Source organism: Argopecten irradians, chromosome 1 (genome assembly GCF_041381155.1).
Source record: "Argopecten irradians isolate NY chromosome 1, Ai_NY, whole genome shotgun sequence".
Taxonomy (NCBI): domain Eukaryota; kingdom Metazoa; phylum Mollusca; class Bivalvia; order Pectinida; family Pectinidae; genus Argopecten; species Argopecten irradians.
The window spans coordinates 39,778,020-39,801,956 of record NC_091134.1 but is presented as its reverse complement, the minus strand read 5'-3'; the positions used below and the strand labels follow the sequence as shown (position 1 = coordinate 39,801,956).

Genomic DNA, 23,937 nt, shown 5'->3' with positions numbered 1-23,937 from the left:
TTTTTTTTTTTTTTTTTTTTCGTAATTTAATTGAGACTGCCAACCAGGTAACTTATTTGCCTTAGTGCCTTAAGACAATTTCACAGCAATGACATTACTGTACCTTTAATTGAAATTAGCAGCAATCGATTTCCGAGATCACTCAACATTACGAAAATTTAGCTGCACACAAAAAATTCAGTTAGTTTACAGTCACACAAATTACACAATGCACTATATGATTAACCGAGAATACCCACTTTTCTGTTGTTTAAGTGTAAATTCAATACCTACACATGTTTGCCAGAGTGTAGTATATTATCTATTTAAACTTAACAAGAAATACAAAATCTGTGGAGCCCTATAAGAAATTTGAGAAAATATTCCAATTTCACAGTTGCAAATCTACCCTAATTTTAAAACACATAACATCATCAAGTAAAATGCATAAATTCCCAAAGCTTTTCCAAATGAGTCGTGGTGGTTTAATACCTAGTCTTCATATCACCCTGTTAAAATACTTTTGTCATTTCTATAAATAAATTGCTAAATAAATTGCACTAGACCAACAGTACATTTGTTATATATTATGTCTTGTTTTTTAAACCTTAAAACAGTCACACTTTATTTTTAATCACTATCTGAAGGCTTTAATTTGCCAGTTACATATCATAAATGCATTTTTTTTATTTCCATAATTCTCAATGACAAATGATAATGGGACTACCTAAAATTTACATCTTATTGCACACGAAAAGTGTACCTATACAGTTCTGGCAAACAAAAATACTTACCAGGTATTACAATTAAAATAACAGGAAGATTCCTTCTTTTAAATATTTAATTAAAATGTGCATCCATAACAAACTATTTGGATTATATACGTGCTGGCTGAATAGTTCATAGTTGCAATAACACAGCAATTTAAATTGTGATGCACAGGGGTTTGTCAAAATCCTATATGCACATTTGATGAACCTTTGTATGATTTCAGTATTTATCTTGTTTAACAAAAAGAGTTATTTCCCTTCCAAACATCAAATCAATGCCCCATACAAAGAGAATTTCCCATCACCAATTTTTCAGATTTTAACCCTCTGGCCTTTTAAGGTATACACTATACAGCAGCTGAAACTTAAAAAAAAAAACCAATTTACAAGCATTACAACTGATTGGAAACTTTTCATTTAATATTCCCATCTAATAAACTAGGATTACAGGTGCTTGGCATTTACAAAGTTTACGATAATACTCTTAAAAACCTGTGATTTTTGATAGGACATGTCTGTATTGCACTCTGAGGACTCAAGCAGACTATAGAGAGAATGTCAGGTCTGCTAATAACACATATAATGTAAGTTCTGAATGCTGCGAAGCTTTTTTTCCTTCTAAATACATGTACATTATAGCACCAATGTCATCAATCTGGGATCAATAGTCAACTTCTGTAAAATGCAAATATCAGTACATTTACCGTCAATCTCAGTGAAACTCAAAACTTAGGAACTGTATGGAATCAATCTTCTTCAAGATGGACAAAGATTCACAAAGGAGAAACATTTATCATCATATATCATCATACAATATTCAATATTTGAAATGCTAAGGTTTATATCCACAGGTGAAGTGAAATTCATGTTGATTCTATGATAATGTAGGTGTATGATAAATGAACCTTTGAAAATGATTTCCACCAAGACAGCATGACTTCATTCAATAAGCAAAATAATTGTGATTTGGTCCCTCCTCTTCTAAATGACTACCTCTGATTACACATGGAAACACGACTATCTACACTCAGACACTAGAAAAACCTGCTGAGGACTGAAAAAGTACAATATTTTGCTTATCAAACGACATGTTCTATGTAATTAATGGTTATACATGTATAAATGCGTGACTGAAAATATGGAAGAGGTTGTTTGTTCTTATATTAGCCACATTGACTTCGACATATTCCCATGACCTAGACTGAAAAACTAGAAATGTCTACTAGACGTTCATGTCTCTATATATCAAATTGAGAGGGAATAGGATGTGTCATGACAAGATGGGACAGACATGGGTATTATGCCCCCAATTTGATGGCAAGGGTATACAAACCCTTCTACAACTATCTTGCCGGAAAGGGTGACCTTGAGAAGGAAATTTTAAATTCACTGTCATGAGAAGATGTCAAGTTCCATGTGGTATTAATTCCCTAAAGATGGCACGTTGCAGTATTAAAATGATCATCACCAACATTCTCTGTTCCTCACACACATTCTCACACCAAGATCTTCAGACAACAGCGACGTCTCCTCACTGCTTCAGTAAAACAAATTTCATACTTGAAATCCATTTTTTAATACAATGTACTTGAGTATACAAACTTGTGCATCTAGTTTTTGGCAGAATCATGAAAATAAATTTCTCTCAAGCTGCCATGTAAATAATGTAAACATTTTGTTTCAATTTCAAGATCTTCATGTGAAATTAAAATGGAAAATTCATTAAGTATGTATGGCAATACTTGGTCACAGTACTTCACATTATTCCACAAGTATTTTTGCTTGCTCATTTTTACATATATTGATGTCAATGAACTGTCAAAACTTGGAATTCTTATCTAAGTTATCCATTCAACACATAAAACCTACAATTACGTATTGAAAAACATTAAATTCAAAACATCTCTTAAGAACATAGCTTTTTGAAATTTAAGTGTATTGTATCATTATTATCTTCAAACCAGTTAGATATTGAGCTACCTTATATAATGTTTTACATTGGAGAATATAAACAATATCTATAGCAGTGACCAATAAATTGCTAAATGTATTCATAGGGGCTTGGTACAAATGTCCAACCATCAGTCAATATATATATATAAAATATAAGCAATATATGAAAACTGGGTCGTGGATTATGTACCAAATCCCTGTGAATGTGTTATAACAATCTAATGACTAGAAACAATATTTCACTTTTCTCCTAACAATTATACACTTTCAGTGCTTCTAAAAATAATTGACTTTAATTTAAATATAACTATCAAAGAATTGCCTGTCAATTTTTTCTTCCAAAATAGGAATTAATAATTTAAAACATTCCATTAACAGATATTGATTATTTAAAACAACAGTGTATCAATTGGTATCTATAATTTAAAACAATAGTCTGTTACCTGGTTTAAAAATTTGTTTAGTACTTTGAACATATTAAGAAAAAAAAAAAAAAAATCATGATAGCTTTAACAGTAATCTGCGTATTAATCGTAAGTTCCTAAACATGAGCAAGTTTAGGCAAAAGTTCAATTCAAATATCAACTTCTCAAAAAATTTGTTTGCTTAGAAACTGTAAAATTTTGACAAGTAGGTCAAAGTTTATTTCTGCACTGGAAGATCTGTCCGAAAACGATGATGACGATGACGATAAATGGGAGTGAAGTGTGAAAACAAAATCTTGATAATTATATGGTCATGCTCCAATGACTCCTGGACAGTTCAGCTGTTCATTTTAATTATATTGTCATGCTCGAATTATTCATGGACAGTTCAGCTGTTCATTTGGTGGTCATGTTCCAACGACGTCTGCCAGTTTGAATGTGTTTTCAATTTCTTTCATTGTCAAAGGCAATGCATGTAATGAAATGAGTTCAGAAGATCTGAAACAAAAATTTAAATTAAAGATTTAGATGGTGCTATTCTTTAGGTTAAGTATACAAAAATACAAAAACTTTAATGAACATAAAACTGAAGGTCAACTGACACAAAAGATTTGTAGAATGCACTACTGTTGGAAAAATTTTCACTTTTTTTTTTTGCTCTATACACAATGCATTTGAATCAATAACAGTTTATAAATCCGATAATAATATCTATTTAAAGTATTCCTTCCTTTAAACAAAGGCTCAGATCGCTTGAATTCTGATCTCAAGAAAAGCTGACTCTTGTAAAATTTTGACTATCAACACTAAGAAAGCCTCATGTTTACCAGGCAAAAATAAAAAAATCCTAAACTCAGGTTAAGATATCCCTGTTCACTAGGATGATCCATGTCTATTGATCAAACTTTTAGAATTATGATCAATACCTGTTATGGCCATTATGAAAATGCGAAGACTCCCTTGAGGGAAACATGATCTGATGGAAAGAGACGATCAGGAATGCCTCCTGTCGCCTTAATGTGGTCCTGGTGGGCTGTCTCTAGTACCCCAACGTTGTGTAGATTGCTGCCGCAATAGAAGATATAGTCAACTGCTGCTAACATTACCCGATTGTAGGAAGTCACTGATGGTTCACATCCCTGGAAAATACCAAGGATTTCTCATAATCACATTTCACAACAAAATATGAGGACAAATTGTCATAAGTAGGTTTGTGGATTTCTATTGAAGTGATTATGGTAATTCATGCTTTTAACTCTTTAACATGGACCAATAAACATATTTAGTTTGTATTTCAACTCAATCTTAAGAGAGGTTACAAGATATCTCAAATTGCACAGAATCATGAGAAAAATATTTTAAGTCAATATCAATAGTCAGCTACATACGAAATCAAGAACCAATCATAATATCATAGCTTGAACTAACGGACCTCAGGACTCGATATTGAATATAGCACTTTACACAGTTGAATTTTTTTATCTTTACCTTCAAAGTTATTTATTAAATAATTTATTAAGGTGGTAAACTTAAATAAAACATTAGGAGTCCCGTGGTGGTTTGGCAATTTTTTTTTCAGCAGATGCTTACCATGCCATCTGTTTTTACTTCATTTCTGTACATATATTATTCTAAACATAGCTTGTACCAACAAAGCATTAGAATACTTACTTGTGCTGTCTTATAAGCACTTTTTAAGTCGGATGTATGCTGGAAAGCTCTCCATAGCTGGTTGACAAGTGATTCCTTCTGTAGTGGAAAAAAATAATAAAGATATGAGGTTTAAACATATGACAATGTCTATAGGATTTAATGAAACTAGTCATTTCCCCCCTCTATTTTCTTAAGAGTTGGAAATTGAAAAGGATATTAATAAGTTGATGAAAGGAACTCAAATCTATGATATTCCATAAAATTTCATAACATAAACACCAATAAACCACCACAAACTACTAAACCTATATTCTTATCAATCAAGATATCAAAATTTAAAATGGTGTTGCGAAAATTCTAGCAGACGCAGTCATTTTGTTACGCCATAATTCTTGCTGTGACCTACATTTGAATCTGCCATCTCTAGGTTCTCTAAGGCCTGTAACTGCCTGATAACGTCATCATTCATATAACTCTCCATGGCAAGTTTATATCCTGGACTGGTCACTTCTGAGTTAAAGTCTCCACACAGGATCTGGGGACAGTCACCACCACCCTGTTTCGCTAACTCCTTTATAGCACACACAATCTGGAAGGAAAACACAGCTTGTTAGTTACCTTTCTGGACTGAATTTATCACCCTGTTTTTCATATTATGTTTTAAACATTAAACGTAATTTAACAACACGTAAACGTAACAGTTTATGAGAAACAAATCCAAATATTTTTTAATCTTATTATTATCAAAGACGCTTAATCTGTAAAACATAAACAAGGAACATTTACTTTTAATCAATTTAATACTATTCATCTGAGGTCAACTGTTACTGTGCATTGAGTTGACATTTTTACATTAATAAAATAAGTTCAATAGTTCCACTTCATTTTTTCAACATGATTAACATATTGGCAAAAAGAAGAAACAATAGACATTTCACTTAAACGTATTATGAATCTCTAAGCCAGGCCACAAGATGGTTTCATATAATTAAAGGCATACTTTATCATAAACAGACTAACCTGTATGCACTGAGCATCAGGGATCTCCATCTTGCCCCATTGGACGTGGATGTTACCGACACACACAACACTTCCAGTCATGTTGCAGCGTAGTTTAGTCAGCACCAGGACATCAGGCAGGTCCAGGTATTTTCTGATGGATACTTTCACCTCATCACTCAGACCACCACCTTCCAATTCCTATAGGGGAGAGAACTCTTACAATACTCAATACAGTAGGCAAACACATCCTCTCAGTCACAGGGGAAATAACTCTTGTATATTAAACTTATTTATGCATTGAAATTCATATACTGTCATGATTTATCAACTTTGAAAATATAAATCACTGCAAAAACATTTACAGGAATACTTCTGTTAAATGTATTATATACCGAGTAAATTGTAAAAAATTAAATCTTGGTGAAAGCTATTGGGCATGAAAGAATTAAACAAAGAAATGTAATAAATTACGTTTGTCCTCCCTAAAAAGTGTTAGGATATTTATCTTATTAACTCTTTCACCCTAAACTTTCATAATAAAGTGTTCCAGCTCTAAAATAAGAAGCTTTAAAGTATTGGAATAAGAAGTTTTAAAGTATATCTTCAAAGTGAATGAATTCAAATCTATCCAAAAGTGTACTTCATCAAGTCTGAACATCAGACTTCCGTTTCAATCCTAGACATTCATCAATCTTTCTTCAACAATCTAGTCAAGCCATCAACTAGAACAAAAACTACTCTGTGTTTTGTTTACCTGTTCTGCTAATTCGGCTAAAGAATATGTGTTGGCCTCCACTACAGTAAATCTACTTGTCCTGTAGAATGTGGCTTCTCCCTCATCAAAATAATCCTGTGTCCTCTTCTTAATTACGCCCTCATATCCCAACCTGTCCGAAAGTAAATTCAACATGTCAGAACAATTTCTAAATAACGTGCTGCTCATCCAATTTACCACCAGATTTGACACATTCATACATGCTATCCAGCAATTTGTCAGATGAAGGCTACAACTTTGTGCACAATTGTACACATCACAATGATCATGGAAACGTCACACATATAAATCATTCACTGTTTGAGTAACAACTAACATCACAATAAACTATGCTTTCCAACCTGAACAAACTGTTAAGAAACATTAGACAATGGGATTCTATTAGCCGTACCTAGAATTCAAAAATCAAACACATACATGTAAATGAATCTTTTGACTTGACTCATGTTGAATTAAACATCTAACCAAATTTGAAGCAAATGAAACTTACCTATTCATAGCTGGTTTGAGCATGGACTCGTAGTATTTTGGTCCTACCTCCTGCATACACACTACATCAGCACCAAGGTATTCTATTTCCTTCATAAGGTTTTGATGCCGATAACTTTCTGCTAAATACTGAGACTCTGTAAATGTATAGTCATTTCTCTCTAGGTGACACTGAGCTAAAATGTTGTAACTAACTACAGAGAATTGTTTGTTAGTGTCCCCCGACTGTTGATACGACGGATTGGGGATAAATTTCCTGGACAACACAGGATTAGACTCAGATGAAGGCGAGGACAAGGAGGTTTGCTCCAAGTTAACTTCTGGCACCACCTCTGTTGCTGAAACTGTTGACTGACTTTGTTCTGCTGCTAAATCAGTAGCTCCCCCTTCTTTTGGCGTTTCTGTGGGTGTTTCTGTGAGAGTTTCTGCGGGTGTTTCTGTAGGTAGACATTGTAAAACGTCAGAACTATTAGCTGCTGGTATATCCTCCATACTCACTACAACATAGTCCTGTTCAATGTTAAGATTTGCTTTATCTGAAGAAGACGTCTGCACTGCTGCTGGTTCCTCCACCTTTTGATCTACAATGGTTTCCATGGGTTCCTCCTCTGGTTTGGAGCTCTCATCCTCCCCATTGGTTGTTACTACTCCTTCACTTGTGACATCAGTCATATCAATAGACCTACGGACCTTCTTTGGTGAGGTGTCCTCTCCTTCATCGTCTAGCTCGTCCCACTTTCGTTTACGGTTTGGAGATGATAGAGGATTATCAGGATCATCACCATTTTGCTGTTCTCCATCAGTTATTACAGGTTCTGGGACTTGCTTGACTGCCTCTGGTGCCACAGGTTCTTCTGTAACTGGTGTAGCTTCTACTTTTGATTCTTTAACAACATCCTCTTCCATGGGTTCCTGTTCCTCGTCATCAGATATTGCTTCTATTTCAGGCAGTTTACATTCCTCTGACGACTGTTTCGTTGGGCTTGGTTCTGATGGTTGTGATTCCTTTACCGGTGAAGTTTCAGATGGAGCCTCTACTGGCTCCTCTTTATCAATCACTTCCTCCTCCATTTGTTCTTCAGTTGATTCCTCTTCATTTTGGTCTTCCTTTTCTACATCTGCATCTTCATCATTTTTCTTCTCTTCTTCAATTACTTTATCTTCCTCCATTTTACTTTCTTTTTCATTCTCATCCTTCATTTCTTCCTCTACTTTTTCCTTTTCTTCCTGAGCAGCTTCATCTTCCTCCGCTACTGTTTCTTTCCCCTCCTCAATATCTGCTGGCGCATCCTTTGTTTCTACTTCCTCGTCCTTATCTGCTTTCTTAGCCTCAACAGATTCTTGTGCTGCCTCCTCTTCTTCCATTGTCTCCTCTTTTTCATTTTCCTCATCTTTGGCAGTTTCCTCAACTTCCTCTTTGGCCTCTGCGGATCGTCTACCACGGCGAGGTGGAGGAGTTGCCTTTTCAGAGGATTTTGATCTCCTCGATTCCTTTGGACTGGCTTTCTGTGGAGGAGTTTTTGCTGATTGACGAGATCTACTTCTAGAAGGTGATACCGTTTCTTTTTCTGCTAAGCTTGTATTAGATTTGCTAGGACTATCAATCTTTGTAAGAATAATTTGTGCCGATGGCATGTTAGTCGTTTCCTCTTCTTTCTTGCCCCTACTCCTGCTTCGTGAAGCAGCAGGTTTTGGGGAGGGCTTAGGCTTGGCTGCAGCCTTCTTGGGACTAGGTGTTGGCTTTTTAATGGGTGTTTTCTTGGTTTGACTCTTGGGTGTGGTCTTTGCCTTAGATGGTTTAGGTTCCGGTGTTTTCGGTGCAGGTTTTGCTGGCTTAGATCTGCTCCTTGATCTAGATGTTTCAGCCTTCGGTTCCTCTGCCTTGGTTGGAGTAGCAGCAGCCTTTTGACGAGAGGTGGATCGACCTTTTGGTGTTGGTGAAGGAGCAGGCTTTTTTGGTTCTGCAGCTTTGCGGCTACTTGCTCTTCCACGTGTTGGTGCTTCATCCTGTTGCATCACAGCTCTAGTAACACGCCCCTTCTTTGGACTTGACTCTTCCACATCATCACCTGGTACAATCATAAAATGTATAAATGAACATATGAATACCCAAATAAATAAAAAAATTATGGTACACAATATTGTGATAAACATTCAAGAAAATCTTACATCTTTGACTATATTCCTAATACTTTCATCATATGTCCATGTCAAATATTCTAAGTTTGTATCCCCTAAAACATTATTCTGCGATGCTTTTTTATTCTCTTACAAGGAAAAATGTACCACTACCATATCAAATAAATTCAAATAAATTCCATTTTACATATAGTCATTGAGTAGGATCACCACTCTATACAATGACTATTCTAAACATTAGATTTTGTTTTAATTGGTATATGAATGAGAGAACAAGAAGAATAAAGAATAAGATACAATTTTTGTTAATATTAGTGTAAAATTATAATCTGTATTATTGTATTCCATTTTTATGACAATAACTACTTGGATTAGATAGTTTACCTTGTCCTTTCTCTGGTTTTGTGGTTTCTTCCTTTGCGCCCCTTCCTCTGCTTCTACCCCTGTAATCAGAAACAATCATTATTATAAATAAAGCATTCATATTGATTAATGATACCATCCGATATCCAATCACACCGACACGAGCTTCAAACTTAGTTTTTTTTCATTCGCATTACTTTCATAGCAAGTCTAAAACAGTTGATAAATCAATCAATTAATGTACCATATATATTTTAATGTTGAAGGGATGTAAAGTAACAATACGCACGACGGAGTATGGTTTAATGAATGATCAGGATCTTTTGTATGTGTGTACTTTTCACTTGATGCATAAAATACATTATTTGATGCTTCTTAGTAATTTAATGTTTTTTTTCCATTATGAAATGCTGTGAATGCACAATTTGCTGAAATTCTTATTTGCTAAAGAGAAAAAAATCACTTTCGCAACATTTGCTAAGCAAACTAGAAAGTCAGTGTGAGCCCAGAACAGGGAATATTTTCATGATGATCCAAGTTTGAAAACTATATATATATTGTTACCATTTCATCATAAAACATGTCAGGTAATTTTCCCCAGCTTTCTGACAACACTGTGCACTTATGCATGCACATACATACTTCGGCTTAGTAAGCTAAATGCATCAACATGATTACAGATGATTACATAGAAATCATGCAACTTTGGGTAATGAATTGTAATCTGTTTATGGAAATTATACATACAAATGTAGAAGCAAAATATTGAACCATCAAACTTGCACAAACTATATAGTAATTACCACAGAGAGTGTACTAGTATATCTTCTTAAACCAAGCAGACTTTAGTAAACTTAAAGATGCTCCACCGCCAACAGAGCATAAATGATACTCATCATTTGAACAATAATTGGTGTTTAATCGTGTATATATATGTCTAATTAACACAAAATATAATATAAAATAATTCGTTTTGCTTTTGGTGCATGCGCAATCAGTAATTCATTCCATATAGGATATAGTGCCAGGGAATTTTTTCGGGATGCAATTAATTATTTTTTATATTTTAAACTTTAAGTAAAATTAAAAGCTCAAAATTTTCAATGGTGGTAATGGTGTGAAGAAAGTAACTTTTGTAACTGAAGAAAAATACCAAATCGTCTGCTCCTGTTTTTTATAGTGAAAAAATACCATTTGTCAGCGGTGGAGCATCTTTAAGCTTTGAGTAAATGACAAAGATTGATAAATAAGATAAGTAAATTTATAAACTTATAAACATATATATCTACAAAATAATTATCGTAGAAGGTGTACCGGTATATCTTCTTAAACCAAACAGACTTGAGTAAACTTTGAGTAAATGACAAAGTTGGATAAGTAAGATAAGCAAATATAACACTATTACAAAACTTATCGATATAATATAGTTATCAGCTTTGAGATTTATTTACAAGAAATGCTCTGTTAGTCTACAAAGCCTTTTAATAATAATTACCTTGGTGCTGGTGAAGGGCTTGGGCTCCTTTTCTTTGACTTTTTCGGCGAAGGTGTCTCTGCGACCGGAGCGGCAGCACCTCTGGTCTTGCGAGTGGTCGGAGCTTCCTCATTTGCCACAGCTGGCGCAGGACTCTTTCCTGGGTTTCTCCGACTTCTGGGCATTGTGGGGGTCTTATCTTTCCTACCTGGAACAGACAAAAAATTATTCCACATTGTTAATAAAATTTGATAAAATCTTACCAAATTTGTCTTACTTCACATAATACAGTAGTGTAATAATTAGCTATCTGTAGTCATTATGTGCATATTGTTTCACAGACTTTCTGAAATATTAACACCCATGATTATCTAAGGATGTGCCAGGTTTGTTGGCAGAGGAAATCTAGAGTACTTGGAGAAAAACCACCAACCAGTGATCAGTACCTGGCAACCGCCCCACATGGAATTCAAACTCGCAACAGAGGTGGAGGGCTTGTGGTAATATGTCAGGACATCTTAACCATGTGCACTAATTATAAAGACTTGAGCACTTGTTGAAAACAACAAGATAGTCTATGTAAAAAAATGTTGCTTTAAACCACAAAGCAGTAAAGAAATATTGGAAGAGGAGTGTGATGCTGGCAGACTGTTTTATATTATATGATAACACAAGACTCTATGAACAGTATAGGCAGAAATGTCTTACAAATATCTTACCAAGTACAGTAAAAAGAAACTAGAAACAAAGCTTCTTATACAACAAAGAAACTAGAAAGTATATGTTTGTATGCATACAAAGTGCATGCAGCCAAGTGCATATTGCATATCAAATTTTTTGAACTTAATGATTTCAAATTAATAGGAGTCACTCAATAACATCTTTATACATATACTCAGAGAAGACGATAAGCTAGCACCTCAACCCTATTTTAAACTTTTGGAACAAGGCCATTGTCTACACGCTTTTGGTCGGAGTTTTTTGCAGCCAGAAAATCTAGATTTTTATGTTTTTTATATATACATTTTCATATATACATGTATATACCATATATTGCAACTGTGATATGACAATATGAGAACTATAGGTATTTCATTTCTTTCATATCTTACATGAATCATAAATATGTTCATGATGATCCAAAGTTATACCAAATAGACTCTGAAACACATTGAAATAAGTGTTCCATTAATAAATACAACCAAGATTAAGATATCATTATGCCCTTGACCTGATCTTTTTGACAGAATCTTTCCTAATCAATAACTTTCAACATATAATACATACTTAGAACATTGGTTAATATATACTACATACATAACATTAACAAACAACACAACTGTCCAGTTACCGTACTAAAATTTAGCAATATATCTATATTTTCCAAGTAAATTTTGAATTTTCAAACACCACTCACATGTAAGTATAGAGCCCATCCTTCGCAGTCTCCGAGAATCACGCTTCCATAACATGCTAACCTATATTAAAGCTCAAGTCATTTATCCTCAATTTCCAAATGATAAAAAATTCCCACAAAAATAACAAGTTCTAGTTCTGCCAGCTGGCAGACCAATGTCCTTCCTCATTTGGACCTTCTAACTTCCTAAAATGTTGTAATTATTCAAAATGCTTGCCACACGAAGACAGTACACCTTCCAACTCCCATAATCCTCTCGCGATCGATGACATTTACTGCTAAATATTGCTGTACCATTCGACCCTGATCCAATCTTAATGCTTTTCAAGTGATGGATATTCAAACCAAACTACCTGTAAGCCAGTAAATCGTATGACCTACATTTACATTCTGCAGAAAAACACTAGCCTTGATATCTTGGAAAAATAACATAAAAATACATTAAGAAAAACAGCTAAGTCTATGTCCTATAGCGTTTAAAAGGGTGAGAAAAACCAAACACAGACAGATGTGCACCGCTAAAAACATGATATACCTGTTAAATCGGTTGCACTATGACTCATCAACGAACAGGTAAAATCAGTCAACCAAAACATCGGAAAACTGCATGTCAAGATTTTTTTAGTTTGGAACTAAGTGATCAGCATGGAACTAAGTGATCAGCATGTGAAAGTTAATTTTTGCACATTTAAAATAACATCGAGTGTACCAAATCTCCAAGCATGTTAATAGCAGCTCTCTGTGTAGTCCAATTGATATATGCTCACAACTTGTTTGAAAAGTTTGTTTATAAACTATTATGAATGAAGAGAATCAAGAACTGTGATGAAGTGTTTCAATATCCAATCAAGTAATCAATTGTGCTCCAGGATATATTAGTTTTATCGAGTTATTCCATCATATGGGGATCAAGTGCACCAGTTTCCCATCACATTCAGTATACACATTTTATATATGTATACGTATACTACTGCAATTTAGTAATTAGATAATGAATACATCTTAAATCAGGCCATTTGCAATCTAATTCTCCATTGCAAAATCTGTACTAATTTTTTATTTATTTAAATAAGACACAAATACTGTTTTACACGTTCACAAATACCTGGGACACACCAATTTCTTATACTTTGGATGGATTTAATACTTTCAACTGGATAAAAAAATTCTTCAGATCAAATTTCTAAAGTTGCTGATATTTAAGAAATATGGTAGCCTTAACCTTACGGACCAAGATATATGTGGCTGAAAAGTTGAGCTGGTACTACAGGATTTTATCTGAGCATCATTGTCACCTTTCTTATTCAAAGCATGAAGCTACGAACCTGTGATACATGCAAAACTTCAAGATTCATTTAAATGCATACATATACTTATGCCTGCCAGATAATGGACTTGATTTTATCATAAAACTAATTCACCATAATACACATAAAACAGGTAATTTTCTGTAAGTTAACAAGTAGCCAAGTTGCAATGTGCTGTGAACTTGATACTGTCTCTGGTATCAGTAATGTGCTGCTGGGTGCAATAGTTGATGGTAACAAGGTGCATTACCCTTCATTTACAAGGAGTACATTTGAATCAAAATATTTCATTAATGTGACGTTAAGTTTTTTAAAGTGATGTTCATGTGAGTTGCATCTGGTATTCTGTAAAGTGGCAAGGCTCTATTTAGCTAGCATTGCACTACTTAACTAATAAAATAGTTACCCTGACAACAGATACAGTTCATACTTCAGATTTTTATCACCATGCAGTTTTTATATTTAAACATGGTGTAAATTCTATTCCAAAATACTTATGTTTTCTACATGTTTCAATAAACAAAATACCGGTATGCACTGAACAAAGGTACGAACTTACTATGTACTACATGCACAAGTACATTGTTGGGTTTTTTCCCACTTGCAAACTGGTAAGAAACAGGTCATCCAGTTGACCGTTGACTTTAAGCAGTTTCAGTAGTAAAAATCACCATTTCTCAGAAAATTGAAGAGTCAAAACATATAATAAATAGGCATATGCTTCAAACCTAATAGTCAAATCTGATTTTTGAGAGTCAAAAACATCCTCTAAGGGGTCTACTGGATGCCCTGAGGAATGGCCCTTTTTGCCTCATTTGGGGAAGAAATTTGAATCTGCACATTGCACCAAGATCATGACCATGCAAAGAAAGGAATTCTAAGGATAAGTTACGTGTAGTTTTAGAAATTCAATGTTATTTTCTTTGTGAATGATACATATAATTGGCATTATAAATTAAAGTCCTTAGAAAAGCTCCTAGGCTAAATGTATACATGCATATATATGTATGGGTAATAAATTTGTGTCTTGTCTTTACAATAAATAAGTGCACATGCGTTCTGAAGCCTGTTGTCTCATTCATCTAGATATTATAAATAGCTGGCTATGGTTGGTGGTATGATGTGCATGTTGTAGTGTTCAATCAATGATACATAATTAATCAGAAATACTTAGATGAAACTGCAGCTGGCTGACATGCAATACACCTGGTCACACCACCAACACAACATGTCTTCTTATCACCGTAATTGACCCTCAAAAAGCCCTGCTCGACTTGAGATGCTTTATAAAGACTCAAACACCTGGGAGTATGCATTTATGAATCAATGTAAACATTTTTAGCATACATTTTCTTGCAACCTGTAGCCTCTATCAATTTGACATAAATGTTCCAGGTACAAATAAATTATTTGTATTTGTATGCTTATAGACACATTGTGTATACACCAATCAAAGCTGTGTTTGAAAGCTATCAAGAAATTTTGAGAATTAGATTTGACATAGCTACATGAAGAGCTCAAAAAACTCATAAGGTATGGAAAAATTGAAGACACAATTGGTATGTGACTATGTGTCTATTTACTCTACTAACATGAGAGACTGCAGAGTTGGTTATATGCCAGCAGCCAGACTGGTAAATATGGTAGATCAAATTAAATTATGTAATCAGATTTTTAGATTAAACCTGAATGATTGAAACATAATACTTTAATATTTTACAAAACTAATTATAATGAGTAAGTACATGTATACATATACGTATATGATGAACATTATCAGTGATAAGATGAATAATATCATGTCATGCGCACAGAAAAAGTGGTTTGCAGCAGGTGCACATTTGGCGCTGTACATGCATGTATCTCTTAATTATGACGGTAGTCCACACATTTGTTTTTATTAAACTCCTAACTATTGTGTAGATTGACTTTACAATAGATTGACTATTTAGTCCATTCTCTGGCCTTGATTTTAGACGTATATAGTTGACTATCCATCACGGCTGTATACATATGTACGTGTTGTAACTGCTAGCAGATCTAGACTACTAATATAAGCTCGTTGTAGACAGAACAGGAAACCAAGTCTAACAATAAGGACTGTTGTGGTAAATTAACTTCTGTGGTGATTTAACTTAACAATTCATGATTATTTAAGGATGTATCCGATTAAGGAGGTGGAAGAAAGACAGTTGGATACACAGGAAAAAAATCACCAACCAATCGACATCTTTAACAGCCTTGTGTTGGTCTTTGTGGGTTGAAACTTACAATCTTTACATGTCTGATATGACTGAAGCCAATGTATGTGGTGTAAACAATTTAATAAAATTAGCCACAACATAATATTATACAAGAAATATTACAAATATTACGGAGCTCCATGCAATTTAAGATCTGGTAGTTATTAAACATGGTGGGTTTTTTTCCCATATCAAATTCAAATAACCTCAGTTGTTGATCAAGTAAGCGTTTGCATCAACAGGATATGGACCCAACAAACATTATAACAAAATGAACTTTTGCCACTGGCCAAGCCAGGTGCAGAAATAAGTAATATCTACTATTTTCATTATTCCCAATCGCAATAAGTTTACCGATAAGCTGCTGTAATGAGTATATACCCGAGTAACCTGTTACAGAGCGGGTTGAAGTCCTAGTTTATACCCAAACCGGTTAACCTGAAGCATTTTTGTACTATTTTTAGCTAGGGCTGTAACAAGTACCTGGGTAACCCGTTACAGGTCCGGTTTTCGTCATACCCAGGTCGGAAAATTTGTTTCCGCACCCTGAAGCAGTTTTTTTTAATTTTTAGCAACTACTTCCCAATGATAAGTACAAATAAAGTATTTTAGAAAGGTACCTTCATCCGACACACATTTCTATAGTTAATCAGTGTTTAAGATATTTAATGTTACCATATTTCACATGCTGTTATATCTATTCGTGCCTGCAGTCTGTTGCGTTAAATTTTTCCACTGCTAGTCATTTGGACTAGTAAACGCCAAAGTTGTACTAGTCCGTCACTTTAATCACTAGTCCAAATAAGATACATAGAGGTTACACAACGAGTGGTTGTTGGATATGGAATTTATTCCACACGAGGGAGTTATTTTATAAAAGTTACGAAAGACACAAGCTTTAGCGAGTGTCTTTGTAATTTAAAAAAAAATAACTTACGAGTGTGGAATAAATTCCATATCCAACAACCACGAGTCATGTGACCTGTTTCTACCACAATTATATCCGCTTTTAGCCGATAGAAATACGACAAGGATAAGTACACTATCCAACAGCAGTTTTGGCGGCAAGCGGTGATCAAAGCATATCATGAGGTCACTCGATTATTGATGACTTTGACAAATGATGACACGACACTGAGAAAGACGTATTTCGGTCAACGTTCATCGTGTGAGCCAATCAGAATGCGTACAGAGTTTATACCACGTGTGGTATAAACAAATTGTTAATCAACAGCTGCATCGTTTATTTGATACCCTGAGAGTTGAATAACACCGCCTGTTGTGGTAGAAATATGTATATACAGTTGTTTTGCTTCAGTACTTAAGTCATCATCATTTTGGAATTTGGACTCAAATAATTGCATACAGAATGCAGTTACAAATGTGTTGAAAATTGCAATTGACCACCACTCTTGTTAATATAGTATTTTATACCGATTTTAATTGGGTTGGGAGCCAATAGGCTAATTGGACTAGCTCATTTCAGTTGGCGCTAGTCCAGATGTAAAATTGCTTGTTGTGGGCATCGGACTATATGTATATAGCTAGTGCTTAAAGTCGCAGACTGTGCCTGATTGTCGATCGCAAGAATCCACAACGTAAGCTTGGCTTACGGCAATATACAGTAAATGCTTACATACTTGAGAAATATTGACTGGACAACAGAAAACTATTAATTTGAAATGTAGATATTGTAAGCAATTAATTGTGTGAATACAAAAATTTAACACATTGTGTAAACCATAAAGCATTTCCTAAAACATTTTTATCTTTTTCCTCTGCCATGAAAGGAAGTAGGCAGTACTTCGGGTCATGCGCACAAACATTGAAATCAACATGGCTTCGGTGATCAGAACAGAATCCATGAAAGGCCTGTATCAGTATCTTTTACATTTTCTGGATTTTATTTTACCATGACAGTTCAATTTATTGTATCTTTAGTAATGAAAGAGTTCTTAAAGGTTGATTTTTTCATATAAGAAGAAAAATGTGTTATTTGTTGATCTTACTATTGATGTCTGATGTTTTCCGATTCATTACTCTTATAAGCTACGGGTAACCGGGTACGGGTCGAGTTGCAATAGTCAGGTACCCGGGGCAAAAATTTTGTAACCGTTACAGCCCTATTTCTAGCAACTATTACCAAATTTAAATGACAAATTTAAAAGTACAAATAGAATGTTTCACAAATGTACTGCCATCTAGATTTTAGACACATACTTTGATACATTAATTAAAAGTGAAAAAAAAAACATTTCAGTGATTTATGTTAATTTGCCATGTAATAATGTTAAACATGCTGTTAACACTATTCATGCGTGATCGTCAATCGTGAGAGAATCCACATGGTAGTACACATTTATTTGTATAGATTTCTGATATTGGAAACCTATAGTACTTGTGTCGACTGATTTTTATAGTGTTGATTGGGGCATATACATCAAAGCTAGGGTTTTTTTTTACTAAACATTTTGGTTTGATTATTTTATCAAAAAGTTCTGAGCTAGAGGTATAGCACCAACCCGGCCTCCCCCATCTTGTAAAGTAGAATTGCTTATGTCAGCTGTCTGCATCTACTGTACACTCACTCTTCCATCTCTAACAGCGTGTGAGCTGGGTGTTCCATAAGTGGGGTTCTCCTCAGATAAAATGGGGTCCCCTAATTATAATGTAACTGGAATGGAGTTGAACTATCCTATGTTGCAAGAAGAAATTTGTTTGTTTTACTCAATGAGGAGTTATAAGTCTTCTTTAAAAAGACATCCTTTAGTTTATAAATCATGTCTTCTTCTTGAAATAGAGAAGAACATAAACAAGCAGAGATTCGCTCTTCCAATGTCGTGCTTGATTCATATTAAGCTCCTTATTCCATTGCTCTTTCTTATTATTTGTACTGTTTCCTGTCATGATAAGTGACATGCTTGTAAGCCTGCTCTTTCAATGGTCTTCCTTTAAATAGTAAACCAAACACGACGAGGCTTGATCGTGAACCAGGCAGTTTTCTTTTCAAAGTGACCATGCCAAGACAATTTATCCATTAGGTTACAAAAGGTTTTTGCGGTACTATGGGTATATATGTGTTATCAAATATTTTACAGCACTGAATTACCCAACACAGCCTGGTCTTTGTGCCTAATCTAATACTAATGATTAACTGCATGCAGGGCTTGCAAGCTAACTAAAAATTCCAACTAACTTCCAGATGCCAACATGAAATTATGATCTTTAGAATGGTTAATTCATTATGACATATCAAATGGTACCAGTGGAATATAATAAAAGGGCTAAAACGATACTTTGCATGAGAATACGTCAGGGAAACAAATCGACAAACGAACCACATGATACTGTGTACGGACAGACATGCTTTCGGTGTTATAAACAATGCGCCGGCAAATTATCAACGCTATCGGAATGTTTTCTCAATTTTGTTTATAAATGACAGGACCATCACGCTATGCAATTGATCAAAATTACTGCATAATGTCATGATAAAAACGTTCGAGATTTCAAAAAGTAAAATAAATCACTAAGTACACATATTTTAAGCAAAATTATGGTACGCATACGCTCTTACCCTGATAACAAGGATGCCGCCATTACAGGAAATGGAAAATGTTGTGGATGTCGATTGGAGAATAATGTAATTAGTATAAAGAATTACAAAGCTTTCTGATTATCAAAATCAATTTTAACTATGACTACCATCATAATTAATATCAATGTTATGGCATAACATTTATGTTTTTGATAATGTCAATGTTTATAATTTATTTCAGCCAATGAATTTGGAGTACAAACTGGGTTTCTGGCACACATCCGGTCGAACTCGGCTAACATCGGCTGATTCCGGCATATGACCGCATTTTCTTAACAGATGGACTTAATAGCGCGATTTTGATACGTGTATGCCTGATGACCTCGTCATGAATACTTTTCTAAATCAATGTAACCTATCAAATCATCTTTTCAAATACATATACATGTACTTGTATACAGGTTTTATATCAAAATGTAAATTATGCGAAGCGATATTTATGAAGAGGCCCAAAAGTTATGTGGTTTTCCGATAAAAAAAATAAAGAGCAAATTAGGCTTAAATGTAAAATCGTAAATTAGGCTTAAATGTAAACGCGTAGAACTTAGTTGACTTTCATTTTGTACACCACTCCGACAAAACAACGAAAAGAACACCTATGTCTTTTAAAATTTTAGAATAATTGTTTTGATTTAGGCCTATACGCATACATGTAATAATGATTCAGCTGTTAGGCCTGGATCTATTCAATTTCCAAAAATAAGAGATGTCACGTATCTCCTAAAGGACATGAACATAGTTTTAATTTATATCGTGTAATATTTTTTTTTCTTATTAGCAACAGTAGACCTTTTTCTAAAGTCCAAGGACTTTAGGATAAGGACATATAAATCCTTAAATAGATTTTAACTAAATTTAAATAGAATAATACTATCTTATTCTCTGTTATTGTAGACTTGGCATTTAAATAATTCAAATATTTTTTGTATGTTTGAACAAATAATGTGTAGCACTCTTAAGTTAATAAAATAAATTATTATATCATTTGATAGATCAATGTGACTATATATACCTGTACATCTTTGTGAAAATGCACACCTACCTTTGAGCGTACATCATTGTTAATATTCTACCAGAAATAACTTTAAACTAACATTTCTCAAAAAGGAAATAGTACGGATTTCATTAATTTAGTCGGTGATAGAAAGCATTAACGACAAATTAAATGCTTAAACAAAATCATAAAGCACAAATAACGGAGTGGAAATACAGATAATCTTACCTCGACTGGCAGGACTAGAATAGAATGGTCACTGACATCAGTGAAATGTACCCGTAAATTGTTTTACGGTAAAGCCTAGAAGGGACGAATGACGGAGACCGGTTGGATAGGTTTTATAGGAAAAGAAATATATATTTTATCAATAGATATACGACGTGTTTATCCGTAAGCCCGAGGCAGAAACTCAATTATGAAAGGTAGATCTGATCATATTATCATATTGTATGTATGGTATAGTTATTGTTGATATCAATACATACAGTAAATATAGTGCGTTTACGCAATTTACCCCGTGCTCCATTGGGTTTATCATCTCATAAACTAAACAAAGTAAGAGTATTTAAAACAATGTCAATTATTTTACTATCCAAAAAAGTCGTGATCGGGCAATTAGATAATTGTTCAATATTGTTTTAAATGTTCTCAGAGTACAAGGATAAAACGTCATTGTTAAGTAGGTATTGTTTCACCTGTTCCCGGACTACACGGATAATTAGGCTTCATCATTGTTAAACATTGTTTCAACTGTTTCCGGAGTGCACGAATGATTACGTCATTGTTAGACATTGTTTCAACTGTTCCCGAAGTACATGGATAATTACATCATTATAAGGCATTGTTTCAACTGTTCCCGAAGTACACGGATAATTACGTCATTGTTAGGCATTGTTTCAATTGTTCCCGAAGTACACGGATAATTACATCATTGTTAGGCATTGTTTCAACTGTTCCCGGAGTACACGGATAATTACGTCATTGTTAGACATTGTTTCAACTGTTCCCGGAGTACACGGATAATATCGTTATTGTAAGGCATTGTTTCAACTGTTCCCGGAGTATAGGGAATTACATCATTGTAAGGCATTGTTTCAATTGTTCCCGGAGAATACGGATAATTACGTCATTGTTAGGCATTGTTTCAACTGTTCCCGGAGTACACGAATAATTACACCATTGTTAGACATTGTTTCAACTGTTCCCGGAGTACACGGATAATTACGTCATTGTTAGACATTGTTTCAACTGTTCCCGGAGTACACGGATAATTACGTCATTGTTAGACATTGTTTCAACTGTTCCCGGAGTACACGGATAATTACGTCATTGTTAGACATTGTTTCAATTGTTCCCGGAGTACACGGGTGATTACGTCATTGTTAGACATTGTTTCAACTGTTCCCGGAGTACACGGATAATTATGTCATTGTTAGACATTGTTTCAATTGTTCCCGGAGAATACGGATAATTACGTCATTGTTAGGCATTGTTTCAACTGTTCCCGGAGTACACGAATAATTACATCATTGTTAGACATTGTTTCAACTGTTCCCGGAGTACACGGATAATTACGTCATTGTTAGACATTGTTTCAACTGTTCCCGGAGTACACGGATAATTACGTCATTGTTAGACATTGTTTCAACTGTTCCCGGAGTACACGGATAATTACGTCATTGTTAGACATTGTTTCAACTGTTCCCGGAGTACACGGATAATAATTACGTCATTGTTAGACATTGTTTCAACTGTTTCCAGGAGTACACGGATAATTATGTCATTGTTAGACATTGTTTCAATTGTTCCCGGAGTATACGGATAATTACGTCATTGTTAGACATTGTTTCAACTGTTCCCGGAGTACACGGATAATTACGTCATTGTTAGACATTGTTTCAACTGTTCCAGGAGTACACGGATAATTACGTCATTGTTAGACATTGTTTCAACTGTTCCCGGAGTACACGGATAATTATGTCATTGTTAGACATTGTTTCAACTGTTCCCGGAGTACACGGATAATTACGTCATTGTTAGACATTGTTTCAACTGTTCCCGGAGTACACGGATAATTACGTCATTGTTAGACATTGTTTCAACTGTTCCCGGAGTACACGGATAATTACGTCATTGTTAGACATTGTTTCAACTGTTCCCGGAGTACACGGTTAATTACGTCATTGTTAGACATTGTTTCAACTGTTCCCGGAGTACACGGATAATTACGTCATTGTTAGACATTGTTTCAACTGTTCCCGGAGTACACGGATAATTACGTCATTGTTAGACATTGTTTCAACTGTTCCGGAGTACACGGATAATTACGTCATTGTTAGACATTGTTTCAACTGTTCCCGGAGTACACGGATAATTACGTGTATTGTTAGACATTGTTTCAACTGTTCCCGGAGTACACGGATAATTACGTCATTGTTAGACATTGTTTCAACTGTTCCCAGAGTACACGGATAATTACGTCATTGTTAGACATTGTTTCAACTGTTCCCGGAGTACACGGATAATTACGTCATTGTTAGACATTGTTTCAACTGTTCCCGGAGTACACGGATAATACGTCATTGTTAGACATTGTTTCAACTGTTCCCGGAGTACACGATAATACCATTGTTAGACATTGTTCAACTGTTCGGAGTACACGGATAATTACGTCATTGTTAGACATTGTTTCAACTGTTCCCGGAGTACACGGATAATTACGTCATTGTTAGACATTGTTTCAACTGTTCCCGAGTACACGGATAATTACGTCATTGTTAGAATTGTTTCACGGAGTACACGATAATACCATACAACGTTCCGAGTAACGATAATACGTCATTGTTAGACATTTTTTCAAACTGTTCCCGAGTACACGGATATTACGTCATGTTCCCGAGTAACGATAATTAGTCATTGTTAGACATTGTTTCAACTGTTCCCGGAGTACACGGATAATTACGTCATTGTTAGACATTGTTTCAACTGTTCCCGGAGAATACAGTACACGGATAATTACGTCATTGTTAGACATTATTTTTGTCCCGAGTACACGATAATTAGATAGACATTTTCACATTGATAATTCATTCTTGTAGAATTTTCAACTGTTCCCGAGTATAAGATAATTACTCATGTTAGACATTGTTAATTCCGCCTCGTTAGACATTTTAATGTTCCGAGTACACGTAATTACGTCATAAGATTTCGTCATTGTAGACATTGTTTCAACTGTTCCCGGAGTACACGGATAATGTATTGTTAGATTAATGTACGCCATTGTTAGGCACTGTTTCAACTGTTCCCACGGATAATTACGTCATTGTTAGACATTGTTTCAACTGTTCCGAGTA

General features: G+C 34.6%; 1 protein-coding gene across 2 annotated transcripts; it reads right to left on the bottom strand.

The window, feature by feature from the left end:
* On the bottom strand, nt 1-19,647 carry LOC138327559 (nucleolar and coiled-body phosphoprotein 1-like). 2 transcript variants are annotated; one of them, XM_069273751.1, is made up of 10 exons: nt 19,567-19,647; nt 11,044-11,230; nt 9,570-9,628; nt 7,048-9,115; nt 6,537-6,669; nt 5,801-5,980; nt 5,187-5,369; nt 4,799-4,876; nt 4,054-4,266; nt 1-3,625 (listed from the first exon to the last, which is right to left on the bottom strand). In XM_069273751.1, the coding sequence occupies exons 2-9, from the start codon at nt 11,205-11,207 to the stop codon at nt 4,066-4,068; spliced, it is 3,066 nt and encodes a 1,021-aa protein (XP_069129852.1). In that variant the 5' UTR covers nt 11,208-11,230; nt 19,567-19,647; the 3' UTR covers nt 1-3,625; nt 4,054-4,065. The 2 variants fall into 2 exon arrangements, with proteins under 2 accessions (XP_069129852.1, XP_069129843.1); XM_069273742.1 differs by lacking the exon at nt 19,567-19,647 and adding an exon at nt 12,440-12,509.
* Nucleotides 19,648-23,937: the final 4,290 nt, after the last annotated feature.

Bases quoted from the DNA above. Each gene is read 5' to 3' on its own strand.
- LOC138327559 (XM_069273742.1), bottom strand. From the start codon at position 12,494: ATGTTATGGAAGCGTGATTCTCGGAGACTGCGAAGGATGGGCTCTATA. The intron at 9,116-9,569 runs GTAAACTATCTA...TGATTGTACCAG, and splicing joins AAAACCAGAGAAAGGACAAG to GTGATGATGTGGAAGAGTCA. The intron at 5,370-5,800 runs GTTAGTCTGTTT...TTTTCCTTCCAG, and splicing joins CTGATGCTCAGTGCATACAG to ATTGTGTGTGCTATAAAGGA.